The following is a 26,015-nucleotide window of genomic DNA, read 5'->3' as shown; positions in this document are numbered from 1 at the left end:
AGGATGGCCTGGCCTTCACTGTGCAGCCCTGGCTGTCCTCCAACTTTCAATCCCATGTGCAAGTTTCAGGTGCTGAAATCATAGCTAAGGGTCACTGTGCTCACTCAGACTGGTGTTAGCCTACCAATACTGATATCTTCAGAAGTCCCTTCCCTGGACCCGAGGCTCCTCCATTTCCTCACATAGCTGCTGCCTCCTAGGCAAGTTCCCATGGCCATCCATCCATGTCTTCTCCAAAGACCGCCGGCCCTTCCCTGGCCTTGCACAGGCTCTAGCTGATACCGTCCGGCTCAGCTCTCACTGCAGCACGGCTGAGCCAGGACTGGCATCACTGTCGCCTGCCGGGCCCTGCTGCTCAGTGCTGCTTCGCCCTGCCTGCTGTTCCCTTCTGTGCAGTATGCTCATCACACCTGTCTTCTGACCTTTGGCTTTTGAATGCAGCTGCTTCCCTGCGACCAGAACCTGGGTCTGGAGCCTTTAGAATGTCTTCTGCAGTTACTGTACCTCCCAATGAGTTCTAAGTCAGGAACTGAACTCTGGGTGACACCAGGTGTGTCTTAGCTGCTTCACGCACCACCCTTTTGGCTTTTCAGATGAGGCTTTGCTGTATAGACCAAGGTAGCCGTGTTTTTTGTTTTGAGTCAGTGTCCACCATGTAACCCAGGCTGGCCTCAGACTCAGAGATCCACCTGCCTCTGCCTCCCAAGTGCTGCCATCAAAGGTGTGCGCCATTGCTGCCTGGCCGGTTTCTCACTCTTAAAAGGCCAGCACTTACTGAATATTTACTAGACACTGTAGCAAATGCTTCAGGGCCACTTTTAAAAAATACTAGTGTGTGTGCGCCATGGTGCACATCAGAGGACAACTTCTTTCCTTTCACTGAGGGATTGGGGGATTGAACTCAGGTCATTAGGCTGTGCAACCAAGCACGTTTACCCACAGCCATATCATTTGGCCCAACGTTTTGATTTCTTTCTTTCTTTTGATAGTATGTAATTCAGGCTAGCCTGACACTCTCTATGAAGCTAAGGATGACCTTGAACTCCAGACCATCCTGTCTCCACTTCCCTCATGCTGGGATGACCTGTGTGCCACTGTTTTTGTACAAAGCTAACTGGTGTGGTATCTTCTTTCCAGACAGACACTTGCTGACATCTGTGAGTGACTGAAATTTTAGTCACCATCTTCCACAGCCCTGAGGGACCTAGACCTGGGCATGCTGGAGTCCCCAGTGCTGTCAACACCTGACACTTGGTCCCTTGACTAGAGTGATGATGCCCAGCACCAAGCTGGGCAGGCAGGTAAGAACGTCTTCACTGCCGGACAAAAGGACAGGCCACTGGGAGTAGAGGTGGCGGACGGGGTTGCAGCCGAAGTACCCATCACAGCTGCAGGAAGTAGAATAGAGGGGTGGAGTGGGAAGGGCATTATGGGTTGTTGTGGCATCTTGGGCCACATCTTGGGTGCTCAGATGGGGCAAGGTCTAATTGCCCTGCCTGCCGACATCAAGTGGGACGGCAGGGAGGAGGTGCCAGAGTGGAGGACCAAGGGTGGACCAGGGCCCCAATGGCTGGGGACAGGCTCGGCCTGGTGTGAAAAGTGAAAATTACCCCACGTAACTACTCTGGGTGGAGGACAGCAGACAGGCAATGTAAGCATACAGCTTCCCCAGGACACCCACCCCTGCCCTGCACGAGGCCGAGTCAACGAGAAAGCCTGTGCATGTGGTCTGCAGCCAGGTTTGCTCAAAGCTCGGGGCTGAGTGCCTCCCCTCCACAGTCAACTGTTGTCCCTTGGTTTTTCAGGAGCAGTGACCCCGTCATCTCCAGCTGTGAACTGAAGGCCCAAGACCCCTCCGTGGCTGAAGACACTGCCCTCAGTATTCCCTGGTAGGTGGGGGAGAACAGGTGTAGATATGGCAAGTGACACCAGCCTGCCACCCTGTCCCTTGAGATGCGCTGACAAAGCAAGTGTCTGAAAGCTGTGGTTTTTTGTGTTCGACCTGTAGTTCCTGTGCTGAAGTTCCAACCTGCACGACAATGGACAGGTGAGCTCCCAGGAGGGATTGGCTCCTGAGGTGGAACCCTCGTGGGAGACCTCAGGGCCCTTTTTCCTGCTGTTGTGAGTACAGCAAGGAGGCGTCACAGATGACGACGACAATGTGGGGGGCGGGCTTCCCAAAGATGCAGATCTGTCCAGGAGGGAAATCTGTTGTACACCAGCCACAGTCTAGTGTTTCCTTACAGAGACGGACGAGCCCAAGACTCTTTTGGAAAGGAGCAGAGTTCTGACTACAGAGCAGCTGCGTCCCACACAGCACTTCCTGGGTAATCTGTGTTGTGACACTGAGAAGGAGAACGTCACCGCAGAGGCGACGAATGGTATCTTTGACTTGGGTGGGACAAGTTTACCACGATGGACTATCTCAGTTTTGTGAGAAACATCTGGAGTAGGAAGGGCCCTCAAAAGTTAACCCGGGGCGCGTTGACCCGGGATTTCTAGTAGCCTGTGATACGGACTCAGCAGGTGTTTGTGCAGCCTTACTCAAAATAGCCAACAGCAGGGAGAGTGCAAGGAAGTGGCTTGCCAGCTACTGCGGCCCCGCAGAGCACCAGGGAGGGCAGTGTCTCACCTCCGGTCCAAGGGGGCGGGGCAGACTCAACTCTACTTACTGTAGAAGCCCTGCTGTTTCCATCTGTTTCCCCAAATCCTAGCTCTGCCTCTTTTCCTTAGAGGCGGACCAGCTGCGGGTAAGACTACATAAATCAGAATCTTGTTACCACATCAAAGTCACAGATGCCAAAAAAAAAAAAAAAAAAAAAAAGTAAAGTCGTGAGTTTATTGCATATGTAACAAAATGAACCTGACCTCCCGGGTCCAGCCTGCTCTACAGTCAATGTTTTGTGTTTCCAGCTGGTTCCACAACTGCATTAAATAGAACTAGCTTTTCTTTAAATACTTTCAATTCTGACATAAAACAGAACATTAGTGTACAACTGTCACAGGGAAATGGGCAATACAAACAGAGAGCGCGAGGGTAGCGGCAGCACTTCAAACAGGACCTCACAAAATAAATTAGAGTACATTACAAACACATTTAAAAATCCACACTGTTTCAGAAGGCTGCCATGTGGCCCCCACCTGGCTGCAGTAGGATGGGGTGTTTTCTCTGCGGAAGGTCAGTCCAGGGTCCACCCATCCTGAACTTGACCGTGAGGCCAAGCCAGTATAGGGGTCAGCATCCCATCTTGTGGCAGATTCTCCTAACAGAAAGCAAGAGACTGTGACCCACTGCCACCCCGTCGCTGCTGCCTGGCACTTCTGAAGCACTGTGGAGCAGAGTGGTGTTCGCTGCATCCCTGAGTGTGGCTGCTGGCCGCTGGTGAGGGGAGCCTGGAGAGCTGGGCTCCTGAAGCATCTGGGTGACATGGCGACGGTGGGTCGTCTGGGGCCACCAGGAGGGGTGACAATCGAGATCTTATATGAAAGGGCTTCATCCAGACCCAAAGCAGGGCAATAGAAGCTCTGCCATGGGCTGGCCACGCAGTGTTCTTTGAGGAGCTTCTGAAGGGCCTAACCATGGTAGACAGACAAGGAAGTGCAGCGGTACCAACAAAGGACGGCTCTGTGCAGACAGATGCACCTGGGGGAGGCTGTGACACTCAGAACTGGCAAAGGGGAGAACCCACAGGCAATGCAAGCGGAGAGACTTAGAAGCCTTAGTGGGTGGTCTATGTGCCTACTACCACAGTCAGCCCAAAGGCCCAACCTTGGATCTTCCTCAAAGGACACCTGACACGGGACTCCTAAGGCTTGTCCCCCATCACTCCAACTCAACACTCCTGCAGCATATCTCCAAAGCACCGGACCCTGGTTTCCTTCATCGCTGCAGACTGGCACAGTACCACAGCAACAAGCAGGGTTTCCAGTCTCCAGAGAACGTCACTCTGCGGGGTCTGGCTGGTTCCCATGGACTGGCTGCCACTAAGGGCACAGGCTTCCTCACACTTTTAAATGCTCCAAGTCACAAGGGAGCTGGGTTTTAGAACACCCTCGGAAGCATTAAGGTAGATGAAATACAGAAGCCCTACTGGGGCAAGGCAGAAAATTGAGAGACTGATAAGGCCCCAATCTGGCCTGGATGGTGGGACGGATTCCGTTTTTGTGCAGTGAGGTCTACCAAGCATCCTTTCTGTCCCCAAACTGCAGACCCTAGAGTTTAGCTGACTCACACTCTGCAGTACCAGTGGCCACCAAGCTGGGTAAACCTCTTGGGGTAGGGTGTGTATGACCTGTCCAGTCACTTGGGAACTGCTTCCAGAGCAAGCTGGACAGAAGCAGCAGGGAAAGAAGGAAGACACTTGCCTTCCCTAGCCTGAGGGTAAGCAATGAAAAGAACACAAAAGCCAAGTGGTCCAACAGGACCTTCCCCATCACCCCGCACACAACTTGAACTCATGGCTGAACCTGAACCCCGGTACCAATGAAATGTCTTGCTAATGAATTACCCTGTTCTTGCCCCCACCACAAACAAAAATGACAAACCACACATGGACTATCGGCTGCTGCTCTGCCTTCCACCAGAGTTCAGCTGCCTGAATCCAGCCCCTCTGTTGAAAGAGTCACTGCTTCCGAACACTTGTGCAAATTGGAAATGGTGTTAAAGACACGGCGTTAGGCTGGCTTTGGCCTTGCTCATCAGAAGATGAAGACTGAGCAAGCAAATTAAGTAGAACTGTTAGCATCACCATTGCCACTGGGGAAGAGGGCCATGTAGGGAGGTAGAGCCCCCACCCTGTTACCACAGGCTTCATCACACCCTGCTTTGTGCATAGCACCAATCCTGGGGAGCTGCATCAGGGGACCCCAGGTCAGCGGCCTCTCCTGCTGTCCCATCCAGTGGCTGTGGTGACAACAGTGTTAGTTTAGCTCCTAGAATCCCCATGTGAAAGTCCATTAGCATATCAAGACAGTCAGGAGCCTCTGGTCCCTGGCACAGGAGTCGAGCTGGACCTGGGGGGGATCTGAGCCTGGTTTTGGTCATTCTTTGATTAGCTCCATAACGTGTGAGAATTTCAAACTGGGTAGAGAACACAGCAGATGGGACTTTTAAAGATTTCCCCCCTGTGCAAAACCATCTTTTCGGCCAAGATACCCTGAAAAGAAATCCCTGGGCCTCCAGTGAAGGCTGCTCCAATTCCTTTACCTCTTAAAGGGGGAAACACATTCTGCCTCGAGCTTCTTGCCTTGGTGTAATTCCAGCAAACATACGCTGTGCAGTTATTTCCTGCTTAGAAATCCACCTGCTATCTGGAACAGGCTACTAGCTGGATGTCTGGAATTTGAGCTTAGTAAGCTGTCGGCAGCTGCTGAACTTGAAAAGGGCCTTGAGCCTACACTGTGAGAGGGGAGAGCTGGTACAGAAACCATGCAAACCCTCAGGGCCCAGCTTGGCCCTGACCATGCCCGCTATGCCAAGGGGGCCGAGGGCGAAACCTGGCTGCGTTTTATTGGATGGGTGATGGAAGGGTGGGCGGACTATAATAAAGGAGGGATAAATGGGTGGGAGCCACCTATTAAAGTCCCCTGGCTTGCCCTCCCCAAAGGAGGGGGGAGACGAGCCTTTTCCCTCGGGTTTCTGGAATCTCAGGCCTCAGCCCGCCAAGCGGGAGGCGTGCAGACGCCATATGCTTTGGGTCTGGTGGTTGTAAGACTCTGCTGCCACTGGCCACTCTTCACTCCACAGCAAAGCCACAGGTCTCCTCGACTGCTGTCAGCAGCTTCTCATAGAGCTTCTCATAGGACTCATAGGGTGGGATGTCGATCCGGTTAAAGCTGGAAAAGGACAATGGACCAGAGTCACTGTGGGGTCACTTGTCTCCAGTACAGTGGGGTGTGGGGCAGAAGGTGGTGTCCCATCTGTGGCGGGGAGGAGCCTATTAAGTTCTGAACACACACATGCTTCAGGTTTCAACCCAAGTTTGTTTTTTGTTTGTTTGTTTCTTCCAGTCAGCCTACAGCAAAATCTCAAGATCTACAAAATCAAAATATAAACTCGGGCACTTAGTACTCGTTGTTTGGAATCTGGGTGTGAATTCTCTACACTAGGAATGGCTGGCCTGTGGTGTGCACTGGTGACCATCAGGTCAGCCAATCCCCTACTAGAGTGTGCTGGGTCTCAAAAGTAAAAGAATGCCAAATCCTAGAAAGATGAGATGGATACCAACCTCCCCACTTAAGATTTCTGGGGGAGATTCACTTCAAGTATTTGTGTAAAGAGATACATCTATTGTCTCATAGTAATTTAAAAACCAGTAAACAGAGGAAACGTAGAGATACATGCAGTGCCCAAGGAGGCCAGAAGAGGGCATTGGATCCCCTGGAGCTGGAGTTAAAGGAGACTGTGAGCTGCCGTGTGGGTGCTGGGAACCAAGGTCAGGTCCTCTGCAGGAACAGGAAGTGTCTTAACTGCTGAACCATCTTTCCAATTCCAGTTTCTAAGCAGTCTACAGTAAAGAGTTTCATAGAAAGTGAGCAGTTCAGGCTCTAGGGAAGCAGAGACTTTATGAACTCTGCCTTTTTAATTTTCCTGCTGAATTCTTACTTTAGGCCATAAACATGGACCATTTTTTACATTTTATTTGTGTGCACCTGTTTATGTGTTCAGGCGAAGGGCAGAGGCTGATGTCAGGTGTCTTCCTCAACTGCTCCCAGCTCATTTTTTGAGGTAGGCTGGCCAGTGAGCCTCCTGTCTCCACTGCACAAGCTCCAGGGTTAAACTGGCATATGCCACTGTGCTGGGCTTTTGCGTGGGTTCCAATGCTTGAACTCAGGTCCTCCTGCTTTCAGGGCAAGCACTTTACAGAATGAGCCATCTACTCATCACTTGTATAATGTAAAAAAACTAGATGAATGTAAAAACATTGGAGAATGCTAATCGTTTTAGAAATCTGGTGAGAAGACACTGGTTAACTTATTTTCTAAATTCCTTTAATGCTTGAATCACTTTACTCTTAAAAAGAAAAAATCCCAAACCCAAAGCTGCCAAACACAATAACCACTTCCACTGGGAACTGAACCAAGGCTGTGGTGGGGCTGTGAGGCACCCTGCTGTGGGATGGGTTCAATCCTGCAGACACCTGAATGGATGGCCCCTGACAGCAGCCTCAACTGTTACTGTGGTGTCTGTTACTCTTCAAATAGAAAGGAGTCAGGTTAGCGGAGGTAGCACAGATCAAAGCCATCTGTACAAGAAAGTGGTGGAAATACACAGGAGACACAGACATGTCAGACCAAACACAGCAGAAGATTAATGCTCTCCCAGGCGGACTTCCTGTTACACATCCTCTGAGGACCATGGGCCTTCCTTGGTCTCGGCTACTGGAATTGTGCTTCCCTGCTCCTTGTGCTCCCTAAACACTCCTCCCTCATCCGGTCAAGAGTACAGGAGAGCAGGGGCTGAGAAGATGCTGTGATGTACAGCTGCACCCAGAACCCAGGTCACTAGAGTCCCCAGGTCTGGTGGCTATTGAACAACTACAGGCCCTACAGAGCACACTGGGGAAGCTGGAAGGCTCCAGGGAGAGGACTTGTGAGAGAACCCCCACACAACCCATAATTACACATCAGATGCATCTACTTAAGTCTTCATTTTATAACTGATTACAATGGAATTCAATAAACTAGTGTGGTATACAGTAACTTAGAACCCCCCCACCCCCCATAATAAACTAGAGTGGTATATAGTAACTTAGAACCCCCCCACCCCATAATAAACTAGTGTGGTATATAGTAACTTAGAAACCCCCCCACCCCATAATAAACTAGTGTGGTATACAGTAACTTAGAAACCCCCCCACCCCATAATAAACTAGTGTGGTATACAGTAACTTAGAAACCCCCCCACCCCATAATAAACTAGTGTGGTATACAGTAACTGAGAACCCCCCCCACACACAGACCCCATAATAAACTAGAGTGGTATATAGTAACTTAGAACCCCCCCACACCCCACAATAAACTAGTGTGGTATATAGTAACTTAGAACACTCCCCCCCACACACACATACCCCATAATAAACTAGTGTGGTATACAGTAACTTAGAACCCCCCCATACCCCATAATAAACTAGTGTGGTATACAGTAACTTAGAACCCCCCCCACAGGCCCCATAATAAACTAGTGTGGTATACAGTAACTTAGAACCCCCCCCCACACCCCATAATAAACTAGTGTGGTATACAGTAACTTAGAACACACACCCCCACACACATACCCCATAATAAACTAGTGTGGTATACAGTAACTTAGAACCCCCCCACAGGCCCCATAATAAACTAGTGTGGTATACAGTAACTTAGAACCCCCCCCCAGGCCCCATAATAAACTAGTGTGGTATACAGTAACTTAGAACCCCCCCCACACACACACCCCATTGCCTTTAAGCACTGAAGCCAAGGTAAGGAGCCCTGCAGAAAGAGAGAAAAAAGGAAAGAGATGAGAAATAAGGCAGACAGGAGGAAGCACTATGAGACTCCTGGACACAGCAGAGATCCCGGGGTCATTCTAGCACTGGGGATCTGGCCAGGAACTACAGTTTCTCATCAAGTGCAGCTACTGTTGGAGGCACAGACAAGAGAAAAATTCTGTACACAATGTTCCCCAGGGAGAGGCTAGCAAGTGGCTGGGACCACAAAGCAGACGCAGCTTCAGCTGCGAGGAGCACAGGGACCGATCTCTAGGAGATGGCTGCAAAGTGCTGTCCCGGGGATTCCATGTTATGGGGACAAGGAAGTCTGGTTTTAAAAAGAAGACAGGTGTGGTAGTTCACACCTGCAATTCCAGCACTCAAGAGGCTGAGGCAGGAGGATTACCTTAGGTTCAAGACCAGTCTATGCTATGTATTGAATTCTGGGATAGGGAAAATGAGAGGGAAGGAGAATCTGGGAGGGAAGAGAAAAAATAGAATTCACAGACAAACTCTAAAGAGCTAAATAGTATTCTTAATTTAAGAGAAGAGGGACTGGAGAGATGGCTCAGTGGTTCAAGAGACTGCTCTTACAGGGCACCTGGGTTTGACTCCCAGCTCCCACAGCAGCTCAGTAACTACACTCCCAGGGAATCTGATGCCCTCTTCTGGCCTCTGTGGGCATTGCATGCCATGGTGCTTAGACACACATGCAGACAAAACCACCTCACATAAAGTGAATTCATCTTTAAAAGGAGAAGTGTTTCAGATCACTTGAGTAGCAGACATGACAAACTGAAGACAGCTCACTATCGGAGCAGAAGTTAAGCTTCCTTTTACTGCCCAGTGTCTGTGTCTGTGGCCAGATCCCTACATAAGGAGGTAGCAGCCTGAACCTGACTGCATCAATGATACCAGATGCCTCTTGGAACCAACATTAAGAGTTAGGACAGGAAGCCCTTGTCTCAAACGTGAAAAAGGCCGGGCAGGAAAGGGAGGCTTCTCATTATTCTTTTTAAATTTACTGTAATTTTTCCAACCAGAATGCTAGCATCTTGTAAAATTCCCTTGATAAAGGCACAATTTATACATATGTCCCACCCCATGCTACAGTGAGAAAAGCCAGGCTGCCTCCATGTTAAGTTCAGGAGCAGCCCTTCAAGTTCTGTGTTCAGACACACAAGGTGAAGGAGTGTGCATCCAAGTTTCATCCTGATTGTACCAAGTAAACAAAGTGATACTCGTATATTTTCTAACCAGTGACGTCAGCAGCTCAGGTCAGAGGAGCAGCCTGAGTGCCCCATGGGGATGCTGGCACAGTGGGGTAGGGCACTTGGGCACTTGGGAAGTAAAGGGTAAATCAATTCCCTAAAATGCAACTGCAACAACCCAAGACTCAGGTGGGGGAGGGGTAAGTGATCAGCTCACCGTGCCACTCCGCCGTAGTCCAGACCTTCCTCCCCTCGGAACTTCACCATGAGGCGCTTCTTCAGGTCTTTCGGCCGCATCTTCATGATCTGCCGATAAGACTCCTGCGCATCAAAGCCACAGGTTCAGAAAGAAAAATGGGGGTGGGGCCTGGGGATGGAATCCAGGGTACTGCAACATACTAGACAGGTCTACCACCGAGCCACACCCCAGCCCCTCACTGGGGGACTCTAGGCAGGTGCTCTACCACTGAGCCACACCCCAGCCCCTCACTGGGGGATTCTAGGCAGGTGCTCTACCACTGAGCCCACACCCCAGCCCCTCACTGGGGGATTCTAGGCAGGTGCTCTACCACCGAGCCACACCCCAGCCCCTCACTGGGGGATTCTAGGCAGGTGCTCTACCACTGAGCCACACTCTAGCTCCTCACTGGGGGATTCTAGGCAGGGGCTCTACCACTGAGCCACACCCCAGCCCCTCACTGGAGGATTCTAGGCAGATGCTCTACCACTGAGCCATGCCCCCAGCCCTTTTTCACATTTGCACTTTGAGATAGGTTCTCACCAAGTCTCCCAAACTGGCAAACTGCCTCAGGTGGTAATTTCTGCCAACCGTCCCCACAAGATGGGCAGAGTGAAGCCCAAACAAAGCTAAGGTTTTCTCTCCTAACCCATGTATCTTGTGGAAAAGGGCCTAACCATGCAGTAATTTTGACTGCCAGGAACTGGTAGGGGGTGAAACCTCTTTCCTTCCTGTTCCCAGAGACAAGTCTGGGGCCCAATGGCCACGTGTTATCTCTGAGAAAGTGCCCCCACTCTGGAAGGAATGAGTGGGTATGAGAACACCCCAGCTGAAAGATGATCTACATCTGCTCAGGGACAGCTGGGACCCCAGCCCTGAGTGACCAGACTCTGCAGAGCTCTCCCCCAGAAACCACTGAGCACGTAAACCTTGTCTTAGAGGAAATGCAACTCCACTCAGCACGAGCCTGGCTCCCTACAAACCCTGCATCTTACTAAACAGTAAAATTGACCTCTTGGGGGGAAAAAATCTTTGCTAGCCATACTAATCTCAGAGGATTCATATATACACTATACAGAGAACTCAAAACAAACTACATGGGGAGTCCATTTCATCCGTCAGAATGGTAGACATTAGGAAAAAATCTGCTGTTGAGAATGTGGTCAGAGGGAACGCTCACTCACAGCTCGTGGGAGTGCAAGCTAGTCCAGGCACCAGGGAAGTCCGTCTGGAGGGTTCTCAACAAACTACAGCTGCATCTACAGAGCAATGCTCATCCATAGCAGCTAAGCTATGGAACCAACCTAGGTGTCCAAAACAGGGGAATGGATAAAGAATATGTGGTCTGTATAGACACTAGAATTGTTTTATTTGTAGAATACAGTTATGTTGTTTGCAGAAAAGTGGGAACAACCAGAGATAATGATAGTGAATAAATTAAGCCTGTCTTAGACAAAAAAAAAAAAAAAAAAAACCATGTTTTCTCTCACACATAAGATTCCTAAATTTTATAGATACATAAAATCATATATGTATCTGTGAACATGTTGAGGGGAACAAGAGGACTATGGGAGGGCAAGAAAATAAAGGGTGGGGGATGGGAGGCCCAGCAAGGTATGAAAGTACCCTTGTGTAACTAACTACTTGTGTACTGAATATCCACAATAAAAAACAATCTTTTTTGAGACAGGGTTTCTCTGTGTAGCCCTGGCTGTCCTGGATCTCACTCTGTAGCCCAGGCTGGCCTCAAACTCACAGAGATCTGCTTCCCTAGTGCTGGGATAAAAGGCGTGTGCTACCACATCCAACTACAATAAAAGCTGAACAAATCAGTAAAACTAATCCTTCAAATATGAAGCAGAAAGCAGAGTCCACCGAGTTGGTGTAAACAGCTAATTTAACACAGACCTCCCTGTTTTTTCCCCATGGAGCCTCACGGTTTAGCAAGACTTAATTCTTTACCTCAAATATTTCTTCTCTGGAAACTTCTATTCGACAATGACCAGCTTGGGGCTGCTGAAGAGAGAGCTCATGTCTGAGAACTTTGAGCTTCTGGACTAAATCTCTCTCATATCTCTGGGCAGGAAGCTCCTCGTCCTCCATGGAGCCCTCGCTGGGCAACTGCAGAGGCTGGCTGGGCTCCTTGAGTTGGCACTGGTGGCTACATGAGGAGAGACGGAGTCGATGGCCAGGCCCAAGAGCTGCAGGCCAGAGCGCACCACTGACTCAGGAGACCCCAGCACACACTGAGGCAAGCAGGCCTCAGTTTTTTTGGTTTTTTTTTTTTTTTTAAGGAAATAAGTGGGAAGACCTATTTCTAACCTGGATCTTTGAGGTGGGAAGACCCATCTTTAATCTGGACCACACTTTCTGTTCGCAGCCCACACAAAGGACATGGAAGAAGGAAGCTTGCTCTCAATAGCACATCCATTCCTTCACTGGCATTAGAACCAACTTCTTCAGGATTCCAGTGTGTACTGAAGACCAGCTGAGACACCCAGTCTTGTAGACTGGACAACTACTGGATTCTTGGACCTTTTGTTGGTAGACAGCCATTGTTGGACTAGGTGGACCAAAGCCTGTAACTCATTGTATCATTCTCTAAATTTTGTTTCTCTAGAGAACCCTGACTAATACAATCTGCTATATTATTACTGAAAATTACAACAGAAATTGTCTTTGTGCCATGCATCTATCTATGTGTGTCATTGATACCAACTGGTGTGCTACTGGCAGGGCCTTGGCAGGAATGAACTGAGACCGGCAGAGGACTTTTACAGGAGATCACAGGAAGCCAGGCCGGAAGTGAATAGCAAACAACCCATGACAGCCAGTGACACCCACTCCTCCTTTAGATCAAGATTCCCAGCCCTGTTAACTAAGAAAGAAGATCAGTGGCAGGACTCGAGCCATTAGGACAATGTGGCATTTGCTTTCTTCAAGTTTTGCCACCAGTGCCAGCAATTCTGCAGAGCTACATGTGAAGCTGTGTCTGTGGGTGGCACAAAGATGACACCCATTTCCAAGGCACAAATGCTGGCACAGGACAAGCCTCCGGAACAACAGCAGCATCCCTATGGAATGTGCCCTGCAGATTCTGCTGGAACACCTCTTCCTGCCGTCACCTCCGTGGCCTTCACTTGGGCTGCTTGTAGGAAAAGGGTGCCCACAATGTACAGCCTCAGCAACAGCCACACAAATCTCAGGGTTTAAATGATCTCAACTCTCCATCAAATATCTACCCTATTTTGCTTGGGCCCATTGTTGAGCAAACACTGCAGAAGATACATTAAGAAAAATATTACTGCGGGGCTGAGGGAATGGCTCAGCAAGTCAAGTTCTTGCTTTGCAAGCATGAGGACCTGAGTTCATGTCCCCAGTACCCAGGTAAAAACCCAGTTGTGCTCATCCATCACTCTAGTGCGGGGGCGGAGCCAGGCACATACCTGGGACTTGCTAGCCAGCTACAAGCCAAAATGGTGAATTCCAGGTCATCCTGCTCAAAACTTAGGGTGGAGAATGATAGAAGAAGAACTCTACATTGACCTATAGCCTCTGCACACACCACACCACTGTTAAGCACTTGCTTCCCGCCCCCCCAACACCCCCACCCCACCAATATTGGTGCAAGGAGGCATCCAATTATAAAGTGAAGAGGCCAGCAGAGATGTTAAGGTCTTACGTCATGATGTGGTGAAGCCGTGGGTCTGTAAACTGGGTTGTTCTATTATTGTGATCTACAAAATAGATTCTTCCCGACACTGTACTTCTGACTTCCCAGCCTGGAGGCAGCGGCCCAAGTTCATCGCAGTTCACACTGTTAAGGTCTCTAGCAAAATGGAACATATACAGAGCTTTATTCCACTGAGAACCAAGGCACAGACCAACATTCAGTGCCAGCAGCCAGAGGTTTCCTAGCAAGTACCCACGTCCCTGTCACACTGCTATTTGTGCCAAGCCCACTAAATCCAGACAAACCTCTGGCCTACAAACAGCAGCAGCACACGGCAGGTAAGGGCAGACCTCTTAAGTGTTCACGTTCACCCTAAGCAATTTTTACCCCAGGAACAGCTATTCTCATTCAACAGAGGGGCACACTAGCAGGAAGCACCTGACCCCCATTAGGAAGCTCTTGGAAATCACTAATCAAACCAGATGCTTGGTGCGGCAAAGATTCCTCCACTGAAAAGTTCCTGAGGCCCACACTTTCAAGGCTGGGAATAACACAGAGCATGCACTCAATGGCACGGGGGCCACAACAAGGCACCCCCATGTTCAGCAAGTGCTTTCTTTCACCTTGGCCCCTTGATGACGTCACTGTGATCTCGTCAGAAGGGACCAGCATGCCTGATCAAAACACTTTAGGTTAACACAGACGCTGGTCACTTCTTACAACACATGCCAAGAGGCCGGCGCCGCGGTCATTTGCCACATTCATTTGCAGGTAATATTCCCAACACAAATGACAGACCCTGAACTGTAAACTCAACAGCAAAGACAGGAAGCTGGTTCTCAGGGAACAAATCATGAATAAAAAGGAAAGGAGCATTACCCAAGGTCTGTTAGGCAGTAATGCTACTGTAAAGGGAAACAGAGAAAAGGAAAATAGCAAAGAAAGAGACTTAACTCTGGCACAGGGTGGGGCGGGGGTCTCTGACCTGGGCTCGGATGTATGGCCTTGTAGAAGGAATTCGTATAGAAAAGCTTCATCTCCCCCCGGAATGGTCCCCAAGGGACTGAGGCAAGAGGGGCAGTAAAGTAGGAGAGAGAAAGGGTAACAGAGTCTTTATCTTTCCCGTTTCACTTTGTATCAAGGACAATGTTATGCATTTACAAAAAAGGAGAGAGAGAGAGAGCATAGTAGATGGCCACGTGACCATCTTCAAAGGCAACCAAGGCCCACCGTGGTTCCACGCTCCCCAACACATGCCCCTGCCCAGCAAGTCCCAGCCTCCATCTCCCTTCACATAGCACTGTCAGCTTTCATGAGAGGGGCTGGCTCTTCAAGCCTGTGAAGCCTACCTGGGGATCCTGGGGTCATGCCACGTGCTGACTCCAGTCTGCGTGTGCAAAAAGTAAACTTGTCCCTGTACTGTCGTCCTTTGCTCTGCATGAGAAAGGAATCTGAGTGAGTAAATTCAGTTTCCCACTCTAATCCTATTTTCAGACTCTTAAGCTTTATTTAGTTTTATTTTATGTATGTATGTATGTATTATAGTGTTTTGACAGAGATCTTACGATGTAGCCTAAACAAGCCTTGAACTCATGATTCTCCTGCTTCGGTGGCCTCCTTGGTGACGGGACTGCAGGTGTGCACCACTGTACCCTCATCCTCAGTGATGGGACTGCAGGTGTGCACCACTGTACCCTCCTTGGCTGGCTTCCTTAAATCTACTGTCCCAGGTTTGGGTAGAATCCACTTCTCACTGAGCCACCCTGGAGTTGATGCCTCCACCCACTTCTGCCATAGACTCAACCTTCCATCTCCTAACATGCTTGTATCTGGGTGATCTGATGATGTGAACGAGAGCCCCTCTTGTCATTCTCTCCAGTGCAGCCACATGGCTCTGTTCCTTCCATCCCCTGATGTCCCTTCCATTCTCAGATCACAGACCACTATGAGTGTCCTCACTTGCTTCACACTGCTTGCCTCCCTGGTATGTCCAGAGGTAGCATTTCCAGGTGGCCTCTACACAGAGAAAGGATGCCTGCTCCAGAGTTCATTACAAGTTTCCCATCCTTATGTGGCCACAGCCATCCAATGCCACAGCCATGGAGCACAGCCAGGCCATCAGCAGCTGTGCACAGGATACTTTAACGATCTGACAACATAAGCTCTCAAGAAAAGTGCTGATTCCCCAGGGAGACAGGGTGAGTTCCTCACTGTCCTGACTGGTTTTCTATCAACTTGATAGTAGCTAGAGTTATTTGGAAAAAGAAAATCTTAATTGAGAAAATTCCTCCATCAGACTGGCCTGTAGGCAAGTCTCTGGGGGCATTTTCTTGATTAGTGATTAATGTGGGAGGGCCCAGCCCACTGGGCAGGTGGACCTGGATAATGTAAGAAAGCAGAGTAAGGCTGGGCATGGTGCACATATCTGTAACCCCAGTACTCAGGAGATAGAGGTAAGTGGATTTCTGAGTTCAAGGCCAGGCTGGTCTACAAAGTGAGTTACAGGCCAGCCAGAACTTCATAGTGAGAACTTGTCTCAAAAACCTAAACAGCTGGGCGGTGGTGGTGCACGCCTTTAATCCCCTCACTCAGGAGGCAGAGCCAGGTGGATCTCTGTGAGTTTGAGGCCAGCCTGGTCTACAGAGCAAGATCAGGACAGGCACCAAAACTACACAGAGAAATCCTGTCTCGAAAACCCAAAAAAAAAGAAAATAATAATAATAACAACCAAAAACAAAAAACAAAAAAAAAAACCAACAACAAAAAACCCAAACAAACAAAACAAACAAAAAAACAAACAACCAGTCACTGCATATCAAGTAGCAGGTATCTTGATATGACACTTCTGTTAAGACTGAACAAGGCAACCCGGTAGAAGTTAGGTGTGGTGATATACTGTGTACCCTAATAAACTTGCCTGAAGGTCAGAGAAGCAGAGCAGTCAGCCACTAGTTCTCACCTCTACGAAATCCTCAGCCTAAAGAGAGAAAGTTCTTGTTTCCTCACGCCTTATATACCATTCTCTGCCCTGCCATATTACTTCTTGGGATTAAAGGCTTGTGTGCTTTCCAAGCAAAGGCATGAGATCTCAAGTGCTGGGATTAAAGTGTGTGCCACCACTGTCTGGCCTCTATGTCTAATTTAGTGGCTGACTCTGTTCTCTGACCCTCAAGCATGTTTATTAGGGTACACAATATATTATCACAGGAAAAGGCCCCCAAATCAGGCAACAGAGTCAGAGACAACCACGGTTAGGAGTCCCACAAGAGGACCACGCTACACAACTGTAACATATGAGCAGAGGGCCTAGGTCAGCCCTGTGCAGGCTCCATGGTTGTCAGTTCAGTCTCTGTGAGACCCTGTGAGCCCTGTTGGGAGGAGGGGAGGGGGAGGGGGTGGGAGGAGGGGAAGCAGAGGGGTTGGGAGGAGGGGAAGGAGAGAGGGGTTGGGAGGAGGGGAGGGAGAGGGGTTGGGAGGAGGGGAGGGAGAGGGGTTGGGAGGAGGGGAGGCGGAGGGGTTGGGAGGAGGGGAGGGGGAGGGGGTGGGAGGAGGGGAAGCAGAGGGGTTGGGAGGAGGGGAAGGAGAGAGGGGTTGGGAGGAGGGGAGGGAGAGGGGTTGGGAGGAGGGGAGGCAGAGGGGTTGGGAGGAAGGGAGGGAGGGGAAACTGCAGTCAGGATGTAAAATTAATTTTAAAAAAGAAAGAAACTCAACAAGCCATGCGGAGCGATGTGTTAGCACTCCTCCATGGCTTCTACGCCAGCTCTTGCCTTGAGTTCCGCCCTGAGGCCGCTCAGTGACCATCACCTGGAAGCCCAACTAAAGTCCTTCCTCCCCCAACTGCTTTAGTCGGGAGCAAACTAAGACACTCACCATAGCCTTCAGGCAGCTCTGGGGACTGGTGGCCATGTGGTCGGTTCTGGGGTGTCTGTAGGGACCCTCGAACCTCAGGATTTCGAAGTCGCTGTACCTGGAGTCTCTGATCTTGGCTTGGAGACTCCACAAACCTGCAGTTCCCCGCTCCCGCAGCTGCACCAGTCCCGTCTGTATAGGGGGCAGGCTCCTCCATAAGGCAGCTGAGCGGCCTTCCAGGGCCCGAGTCTTCATACACTGTTCTGGAAGGGATGGGGGCAGAGCAGGTGTGGGCACAGCAGGCATTTGTTCTAGGTCCCTTTAACAAGTGAGCGTGCTCCCTCCCAATGCTAAGTTTCATGTCCAATGAGAGAGAAAGACTCTCAGGTGGACAAGCAGCCAGAGGGAACCACAATTTAGAATAACAGGGTTATTTACTCTGGGCTACAGCTCTACAGAATGTGCTCCTGACATTTATTTTTCTTGATTCAATCCAACACTCCATTTCCTTTGTTATTTCACTGAAGGATGAAATTCTTGGTTACATAAAATACTATGACTTGGGTTGGAGAGATGGCTCAGAGGTTAAGAGCATTGACTGCTCTTCCAGAGGTCCTGAGTTCAATCCCCAGCACCCACATGGTGGCTCATGACCATCTGTACTGAGATCTGGTGCCCTCTTCTGTATATATAATAAATAAATCTTTAAAATACTATGACTCTTTAAGTGCTTTTAAATCATTTCTTACCCCACCCCAGCAGTTTCAAAAACAATTAGCCTTAACGAGTCACTTCCCTTACGATGAAATACTTTTTAAAACCTTCTTACATTGAAACACCAGAACAATGGGCTTCTACCCTAGAACCAGCAGCCAGTTACAGCAGATGTCAGCAGGCTGCTCTCCAGTCCTTTCCACCACTGGCTGATTGTCAGTCCAATCCCTACACTGCACCATTTTTGACCCGTACATGTTTTGGCATGGACTACTTTTTTTAAAGGCAATGACTTCTCCATTATTGCAGCTAATAAAGGAACATTAATTTTGAGAAAGAAAATCAAACACGAGCCAATGTTCAATTTCTCTGTCTTATAAATCACGATTGAAACAAAATTCATGGCCTGGGGTGATGGCTCAGCTGGTAGGGTGCTTACTGTACAAGCACTGAGGACCTTACCTCAAAGCCCAGTTAGTGTGGCAGTATATGTTTGTCATCCCAGCACTGGGGAGCAGACAGGTGCATCTCTGCGGCTCACTGGCTGGCTAGCCTAGGTAACTGGTGTACCCCAAGCCAATGAAAGACCCTATCTCAAAATCCAAGGTGGGGGGCCGGAGAGATGGCTCAGCAGTTAAGAGCACTTCCAGAGGACCTGGGTTCAATTCCCAGCACCCACATGGCACCAATATACAACAAACAAACAAACAAACAAACAAATAATAAATAAATCTTGGGAAAAAAAATCCAAAGTGAGTGGATCCTTGGGAATGATATCAGGTTGACCTGTGGCCTATACAAACACACACATGCATGTGAGTAGAGTCCCATACTGCTTTAGTAACTGTTTCTTGGGCTTTTGTTTGTTTGTTTTTAAATAGCTCAGGCTTGCTTGGAACTCAGGATCCTCCTGCCTCTGACCCCTTAGTGATGAGACTGGAGGCGTACTCCACCATGCCCAGCTAAACTGTCACCTCTAGCTGGTGGGAACCTCCCTGAGTTATTTCCTGGGTCTCTGGGCGTATACTCCCTGGGGTAGTTATACCTTCCTTCATAACTAGTAGTTTGGAATAGTTTTATCCTACACAGTAGTGTAAGAATCAAAGGGTCCTTCCTATGGAGAGAAGGAACATGGCTGGCATCACGGCTGGCATCAAGCTGGCATCATGGTAGGCATACGTACCCTTCATTTTCTAGCAGTCCCCTGCAGTCCACCACCGACCCTCCACTGCCTATTCGGTCTCGGGTCTGTAAACTGACTACAACAGAAAAGAAGAGCTTCCATTAAACCCAGGGCTGCTCTGCACCCCTGCACTGCAGCAGTGAGCCTCTGACAGCCTATAACCTATGTCCAGTGTCATAGCACTTGATGCTTTCAGGGTGAAACTTCTCAGGCCAACAGCTGCACACACCACATACTGTTCAACAGTCCTTGAAAGCAGAGAGCAGAAAGCTGCTGAGTTTCTCATGCCCCACTGCCCCCCATAAAGCTATAGAACACAGAATTTAATTCCAGTCCATTAGCTTCTATCTTAAGAAGACCTGGTTTATGTTTAGTGGAGGCACAAAGGACATCTTCGGTGCTCAAAGTCTAGCTCAATCTAAAGAAACATTCATGTTCTGGCCTCACTGGCACAGACAAGAAAGATGTTTTACTCACTCCCAAGTTTCAGTTCTTTGGTTTTTGCCCCTGACACATCCCTCCCCGAAGGAAAGAAGAAATACCAGGTGGGAATGCAGTTCGTGAGAACATTATCGTTAAGTTACCTCCAGGGCAGATACACTGCTCACCGTCTTGGGACCTGAGGCATCTGGAGCTGCAGGCTCAGCCTGGCTGATGCTCCACAACTCCATGCAGTGCTCACAGCCAACATGTGCTTTCCCTAAAACACTGCCAAGGACAGGGTGGGCAGGGGGACGTTGTACTCAGAGAAGTCACTCCGTCAGAGTGCCTCCAGTCAACAGCGCGAGCACACTGCAATCCTTCTCTCCACACAATGGAGTCCTCTGACTGTAAATCACATTACTTGGATTTGTCACACATCATCATTGTTTTTGCCATATAGGATGGGGCTTCCCAGAGAAGCCATATAATCCATCTCCTGCATATGTGGCCATCCCAACTCAATCTTCAACATGGGGCCTCAGCTCTTATTACCCCTGGACAATACAAACGCCAACTGTCCATTCTTGTGGTGACTGGCACGACACTTATAAATCACAACCTCCATCTCAACTGGAGTCACATTAACTCAGTTTCAATGACAGGATGAAGGGACCAGAGAAAGGATGAAAAGCACACAAGGGACAAGGCTTAGTTCTGGAGAGACGGCCCAGATGTGGTCTGCCCTGGAAGCCTGTACCCCCATCAGCACCGGGAGCAGGATGGTGGGTTCCGTCAAAGAGCCCTTTATGCAGATGAGAAGATTCTTACCCACTATTTGGCCACGAACCGCATCAGTATCTGAGGGATTTAGTTTGCATAGATCCAAACGCTGGTCTGCAAACAAACAATTCAAAACTTAACCCAGGGAAGGTTAACTAGGGAGGAAAGCAGGAATTCTGTATTCAGCATTCTAAACAAATCAAAGAAAGAAAAAGATGCCTCCTAAGCTTTCTCCAGCTGCACTGAGAGGCGGAAGAGCATTTGGTTCTTACAGCCAGTGTCTTTCAGTCTGCTGATGGCATTGGAGAGCAGCCGCACACAGCCCAGGAAGCCAGCCCCCTGCTTCTTGTGGATCTTCTTGTGGTTCCACACACTGATAGTTATAGAGTCGGTTTTCCCAACGTACCTGTGAGAGCACATGAATCCATTCAGGTACACTGCTGAGCTATGGCAGCCTCATTTACATGCATCTGGCTGACTTAGAATCCCGGAGTAGGGATAGAGCTGGCTGTGTCTCACCAGGCACAGGAAAGGGACGCAACCAATACACAGCAGGGAGTGTAGGTAACCCTGTCATAACAAGCACTTTAAACTTATCTTCCCTTTCTTCATTTGTCTTGCACTAAAGACTGACCTGAGGGCCTCCCACAGGCCAATGTAAGCACTCTACCACTGAGCCATGCCCTTGACCCTTCACTGGCAAGTGTTCTCCCTTAGCCATTTGCCCAATCCCATCCCTCCACCCTTTAAAAAACAAAAACAAAAACAAAACAAAACAAAAAAACCAACTTCTTATTTTGAGATGGAGTCTAAGCTACCCAGGCTGGTGTTGTGAAACAATTTCCTTGGAAGTAAAATATTCTACACTAGAGGGAGACTTATTTAAACTCAGGGAATTCTAAGGGAATCTCATTAAAACACAGGAAATAAATTCACAAGTCTCAGGAAATCCTGAAACTTACCAGATTCACCCCCCACCCCTCCCCCCCCCCCCCCCCCCCCCCCACCCCCCGCACTCCCAGGGTTACATGGTAAGAACTGCTGAGAAGAGGAGACATCCCAGGCTGCTGAGCTGCCTGCAGCGAGCCCTGCAGAGAGCAACAGGGCCCAGCGCCTAGGGGATCATTGTGCTGGGGTAGACTTTCAGTCCAGCAGCTGCTCCTCTAAGTCACCCTCCCCCACTCCTGCAAGTAACCCCAGTGCACTCATGGGTTCACTAAGCTGAACTCTGGTGAAGTCATTACCTTGGTCTGTATGTGCTTACATTTCCCCATGTAACAGCTAGAACGAACTGGAGCTGTAAACTAGGCAGGCCTTCAACTTGCAATGCTCCTGCCTCAGCTTCCCAAAGTGTCAGGATTACAGGCCAGCATCACCAGACCCAGCACATGGTAAGATCTTGTAAGGAGATCTAGTACTTCAGGAGGCAGTGACCCAGGGTTGACAGAGAACACTAGTGTGCAACAAGGGACTCCTTACAAGTCTACAAAATCCATCCAAAGCACACAAAAGGTACGTGAACCAAGATAATAACCCCACTTGCTCCTGGGGCACATCCACAGAGAACTATCAAGACAGACGGCGACCACGTTCCAAGCCATGTGAAGAGAATCACAAAAGGCAACTACTACTAAACCCCCACCCACACATGCACACACAGCACAATTTGTGTTAGTAATCATTATGCAGGGACATGGGTCCATATAAAAATTGTATGATGGATTATAGAAAAAAATTGGTGCCAAAAAAAGGCCAACATTTTCAAAAAATAGCAGAAATGTGTGGTTGTACTAATACACTTTTTAAATAAAAACTACAACTAGATTTAAGTTTCACGGAAAAAAAAAATGTAGCACACTGGGCCATGAATCATAGTTCTTTGTTTTTCTGCTAAAAACGGCTAGGGAGTTGAAATATCCAAGGGTCACAGCATCACTCTGTTAAGAACCAAAGCATGAAAATCTACGAGAACAAATGCCAACAGCATCCAGGGTATTAACTGTAAAGTTGGCAGTGTGTTCAGTTAGCTAGCCCTTTGGTCATCAGTTAAAAAGTCAGCCATCTTTCTTCTTTCTCCAGTATCTCTTCCAAGCTTGTGCCTGCTTTCCTCGTGCCCCAGAGCCTCATGGGAGGTTGACTCACAGGTCATAATGCTGGTTCCACTTTGGGTCCAGGGTGTTTTTCACAGTGTCAGTTGAGTGGCACTGCCCAGAGCCATCCACAACAATCTTGGCAAAGGGGTCAGGGAGTCCTGGGGGAGAGAGCAGACATACCCAGATGAGATGCCAGTCTACCTGGTGGTACAGTGTCATCCTCCCTGCAGAGGGACCGGCAGGCAAGACACCCCTTGGGATAAAGGCACTGCACATGTCACTCCTCACTAGTCCCTTTGAAGGTTAGTCTCCAGTAGCAAAGAGAGTTCAGAGATGAGCACACCTTCACAGCTGGATTACAAGAGAAAATAGGCTCAAATTCAAAGGCTCAAATTCAAACTCTGCTGAGTTTTACATGTTCAAAATTGCTTTTATTTATGTGTATGTGTCTCTGTATATGTATGCACATGTATGTGTATACTGCAAGAGCTAGAGTGTCGGATCTCCTGGAGCTACAGTTGCAGGCAGTGAGCTGCCCGTGAAGGTACCGGGACATATAAGCCATCCCTCTCCAGCTAGACCCATCTCTGATGATCATTATAGGGACTAACTAAATGTAGGAACTTCTATGATGAAGTAAATATCCCAGAAACTTTGTTTATTGATCTTCTGCCTGTGTTAGCTGTGGCATCATGGAGTCCCCAATACTTCATTGGGGAAGGTCTCTAAATGCTGGCATATGAATCCAACAGGTTTACAGCATCAGACAAGCAGCAAGGCAGGAGGTTTTGGAAAGAGACTGCTCTGTGAGCCACCACTTTTGGAGTTTCCAGACCACTGGATAAAGTCTTTGAACCTAAGTCTCTTTTTCCAGAAAATGTGGAAGATGGCCTTGAAGCGCTGAATCTCCGGGAACTGGAAGTGGGAGCTTTCAGGGCTGTAGGTGCTGACTTCACTGAGGTAAGGCACACACACGGGTGCAGCCCCACTCCTTCCCAATTCCTCCCACTACACACATTTTTAAATGGATTCAGTCTGCCAATTTTAGTCAAGCCACCTACATCATAAATGCCTTGTTTGTGTTTGACCAGAGACTATTACCCCACCCAGCAGAGAGCAAGGTCCTCCCAACTACCAAGTCAGGAAGCAGGGGACTCAGGCATGGCTGGGATGGAGGATGAGACCAATGCTGTGTGCAGCTGGGAGATGTCTGTCAAGCTCTGGATTCCTAGATTTTGAGAAGACCACACCCAGTGCTTTTACAAAAATTAAATGTCAGGAGCCAACAAGATCTAAATCCAATGCCTAGTACCAACATGGTGGAAGGAGAGAGCTGACTCCTGCAAGCTGTCTTCTGACCTCCACATGCATGTTGTGGGGAACATTCACACACACAAAAGCATGCATGTGTGCACGCACACACACACACATAAAAATTAATTTTCAGAAGTACATAAATCACATTAGACAAAAGCAAAGCTGGGTGTACTTACTGAAGAAGTCTTTCTTCGCAAGGTTCTTGGCACATAACACTGAAAACAAACAAACACTGAGTTAACATTGATAAAGCACACTTCCATCACATTTAGTGTTTGCAATGGGAGGGAAAAATCACCAGTTAATGTGCCAGCGATCTCTCAAACTTAGTGTCACATTAGATAAACATCCCAGCAACTATCTAAAAGTACCTCTCCTCAAGTTGAGGAATCAACAAATTTAAATGCTGTAACTTCAGCTTAAGACATTAAATGCATAAACATAGAAAATGGAATTACTGGTGTGTTTTAAAGCTATATAAATGCCATTTTTTTTTTTTTTTTTTGTTTGTTTTTTGGAGACAGGGTTTCTCTATGTAGCTTTGGTCCCTGTCCTGGAACTCACTCTGTAGACTAGGCTGGCCTCGAATTCACAGGGATCTGCCTGGCTCTGCCTCCTGAGTGCTGGGATTAAAGGTGTGTGCCACCACCACCTGGCTATAAACACCAATTTTTAAAAAGGCTTGGTGCATTTACCTCAGAGGAGCTAACAACAAAAGGAGCTACGCATTCTGGGTATTGTGATAAATAACACCCTGTGTGAGTGTGTGTGTATACATGCGTGCCTGTGTGTGTGTGTGTGTGTGTGTGTGTGTGTGTGTGTGTTTCATGTTTAAGGGAGGAGCCCAAGACCCTGCACCTATTCAGCACACATCCTGCCACTGATCTACACCCACACCTGTACTTTTGTAAACATAAACTTTGGTACAGTGGAGTCTAGAAAACAGGACACTAAAATACAGAGCAATTCGCAGAGTGTTGTGGAAAAGTAACAGCTGCACATTAAGAATGTTGTACAGGGGCTGGAGAGATGGCTCAGTGGGTTAAGAGCATTGGCTGCTCTTGCAGAGGTCCTGAGTTCTGTTCTCAGTACCCATGGTAGCTCACAACCATTGATAGTGGGGTCTGTACATGCAGATAGAGCACTCATATACAAAAAAACCAAATCTTAAAAAAAAAAAAAAAAGGTTGTACAGGAGCTAGATGGTGGGGGTGCATGTCTTTAATCCCAGCACTCAGGGGGCAGAAGCAGGCAGATCTCTGCGTTCCAGGACAGCCAGGGCTACACAAAGAAACCCATCTCAAAATAAAAATAAAACATTTAAAGAAGAGAAAGGAGCAGGCTCAGTAAGACGGCTCAGCAGGTCCAGGCAGGTCCCACCAAGCACGACCACCTTAGCTCAATTCCCAGGACCCACAGGCGGAAGGAGCTGCAACTCCTACCATACACACGCAGTAACTTTTAAAGAAAGTAGACAGCAAGAATGTAACTGATAGTATCACTGTTGTATGAATGAGGGGCTCACATCTGCAATCACAGCCTTCATGAAGCTGAGGCAGAATGACCATGAGTTCAAGGATAACCTGGGCTAGTTAATGAGTTCCATGCCAGCTTGAGCTACATGGCCAGGCACTGCCTCAGACAGACAGACAGAAGGATGGATAGATGATACACTGTCACACATCTGTGGCATGGCGGAAGCATCAGGAGATACACAGTGCACTTTCCTATTGTACTGTTTCATACATTTTGCTAGTTTTCGAAGATAAACCACACTGTGTTCATTTCCACTCAGTTCTTAAGAGACAACTGTAGGACCTCATCCACACACCACACAATCTCCCCACTTAGACATCACATAACCTGATGCTTTCCTGCATTCGTGAGGTAAACAGCTTTCACCACAACTAGTTTTCAAACTTTTCTAGTGTCCCCAAAGAAGTGCTGTCCCATTAACATCACCTCCATCACCTCAAACTCTTCAGCCTGAGGCAACAGCTGCTCTGTTTCTTGGCTCTGACTATTTGCCTAATTCTGAACATCTCTGATGATTGGAATCACAGGCT

General features: G+C 48.5%; 1 protein-coding gene and 1 long non-coding RNA gene across 2 annotated transcripts in view; one reads left to right on the top strand and one right to left on the bottom strand.

Annotated features, from left to right (window-relative positions):
- Positions 1–1,143: 1,143 nt before the first annotated feature.
- Positions 1,144–2,469, top strand: LOC118572166. The gene is made up of 4 exons (XR_004943477.1): positions 1,144–1,301; positions 1,806–1,889; positions 2,009–2,047; positions 2,247–2,469. It is a non-coding gene; the product is annotated as an uncharacterized LOC118572166 (long non-coding RNA).
- Positions 2,470–2,819: 350 nt separating this feature from the next.
- The window catches only part of Smurf1 (SMAD specific E3 ubiquitin protein ligase 1), an 87,033-nt gene continuing 63,837 nt past the window's right edge, over positions 2,820–26,015 (bottom strand). The window contains exons 2-13 of the mRNA XM_036172317.1: positions 24,126–24,164; positions 22,682–22,790; positions 20,812–20,945; positions 20,588–20,653; positions 19,337–19,412; positions 17,461–17,702; positions 14,940–15,024; positions 14,576–14,653; positions 13,600–13,746; positions 11,880–12,078; positions 9,897–10,000; positions 2,820–5,862 (exon numbers count right to left, since the gene is read on the bottom strand). Coding sequence (XP_036028210.1) covers positions 5,736–5,862; positions 9,897–10,000; positions 11,880–12,078; positions 13,600–13,746; positions 14,576–14,653; positions 14,940–15,024; positions 17,461–17,702; positions 19,337–19,412; positions 20,588–20,653; positions 20,812–20,945; positions 22,682–22,790; positions 24,126–24,164 — 1,406 coding nt within the window. The 3' untranslated portion in view covers positions 2,820–5,735. The remainder of the gene's footprint in view (positions 5,863–9,896; positions 10,001–11,879; positions 12,079–13,599; positions 13,747–14,575; positions 14,654–14,939; positions 15,025–17,460; positions 17,703–19,336; positions 19,413–20,587; positions 20,654–20,811; positions 20,946–22,681; positions 22,791–24,125; positions 24,165–26,015) is intronic.

The sequence above is a fragment of the Onychomys torridus genome, chromosome 22 (genome assembly GCF_903995425.1).
Source record: "Onychomys torridus chromosome 22, mOncTor1.1, whole genome shotgun sequence".
Lineage (NCBI taxonomy): Eukaryota > Metazoa > Chordata > Mammalia > Rodentia > Cricetidae > Onychomys > Onychomys torridus.
Note: the sequence above shows the minus strand (reverse complement) of the source record. Positions and strands in the feature narration are given on the sequence as shown.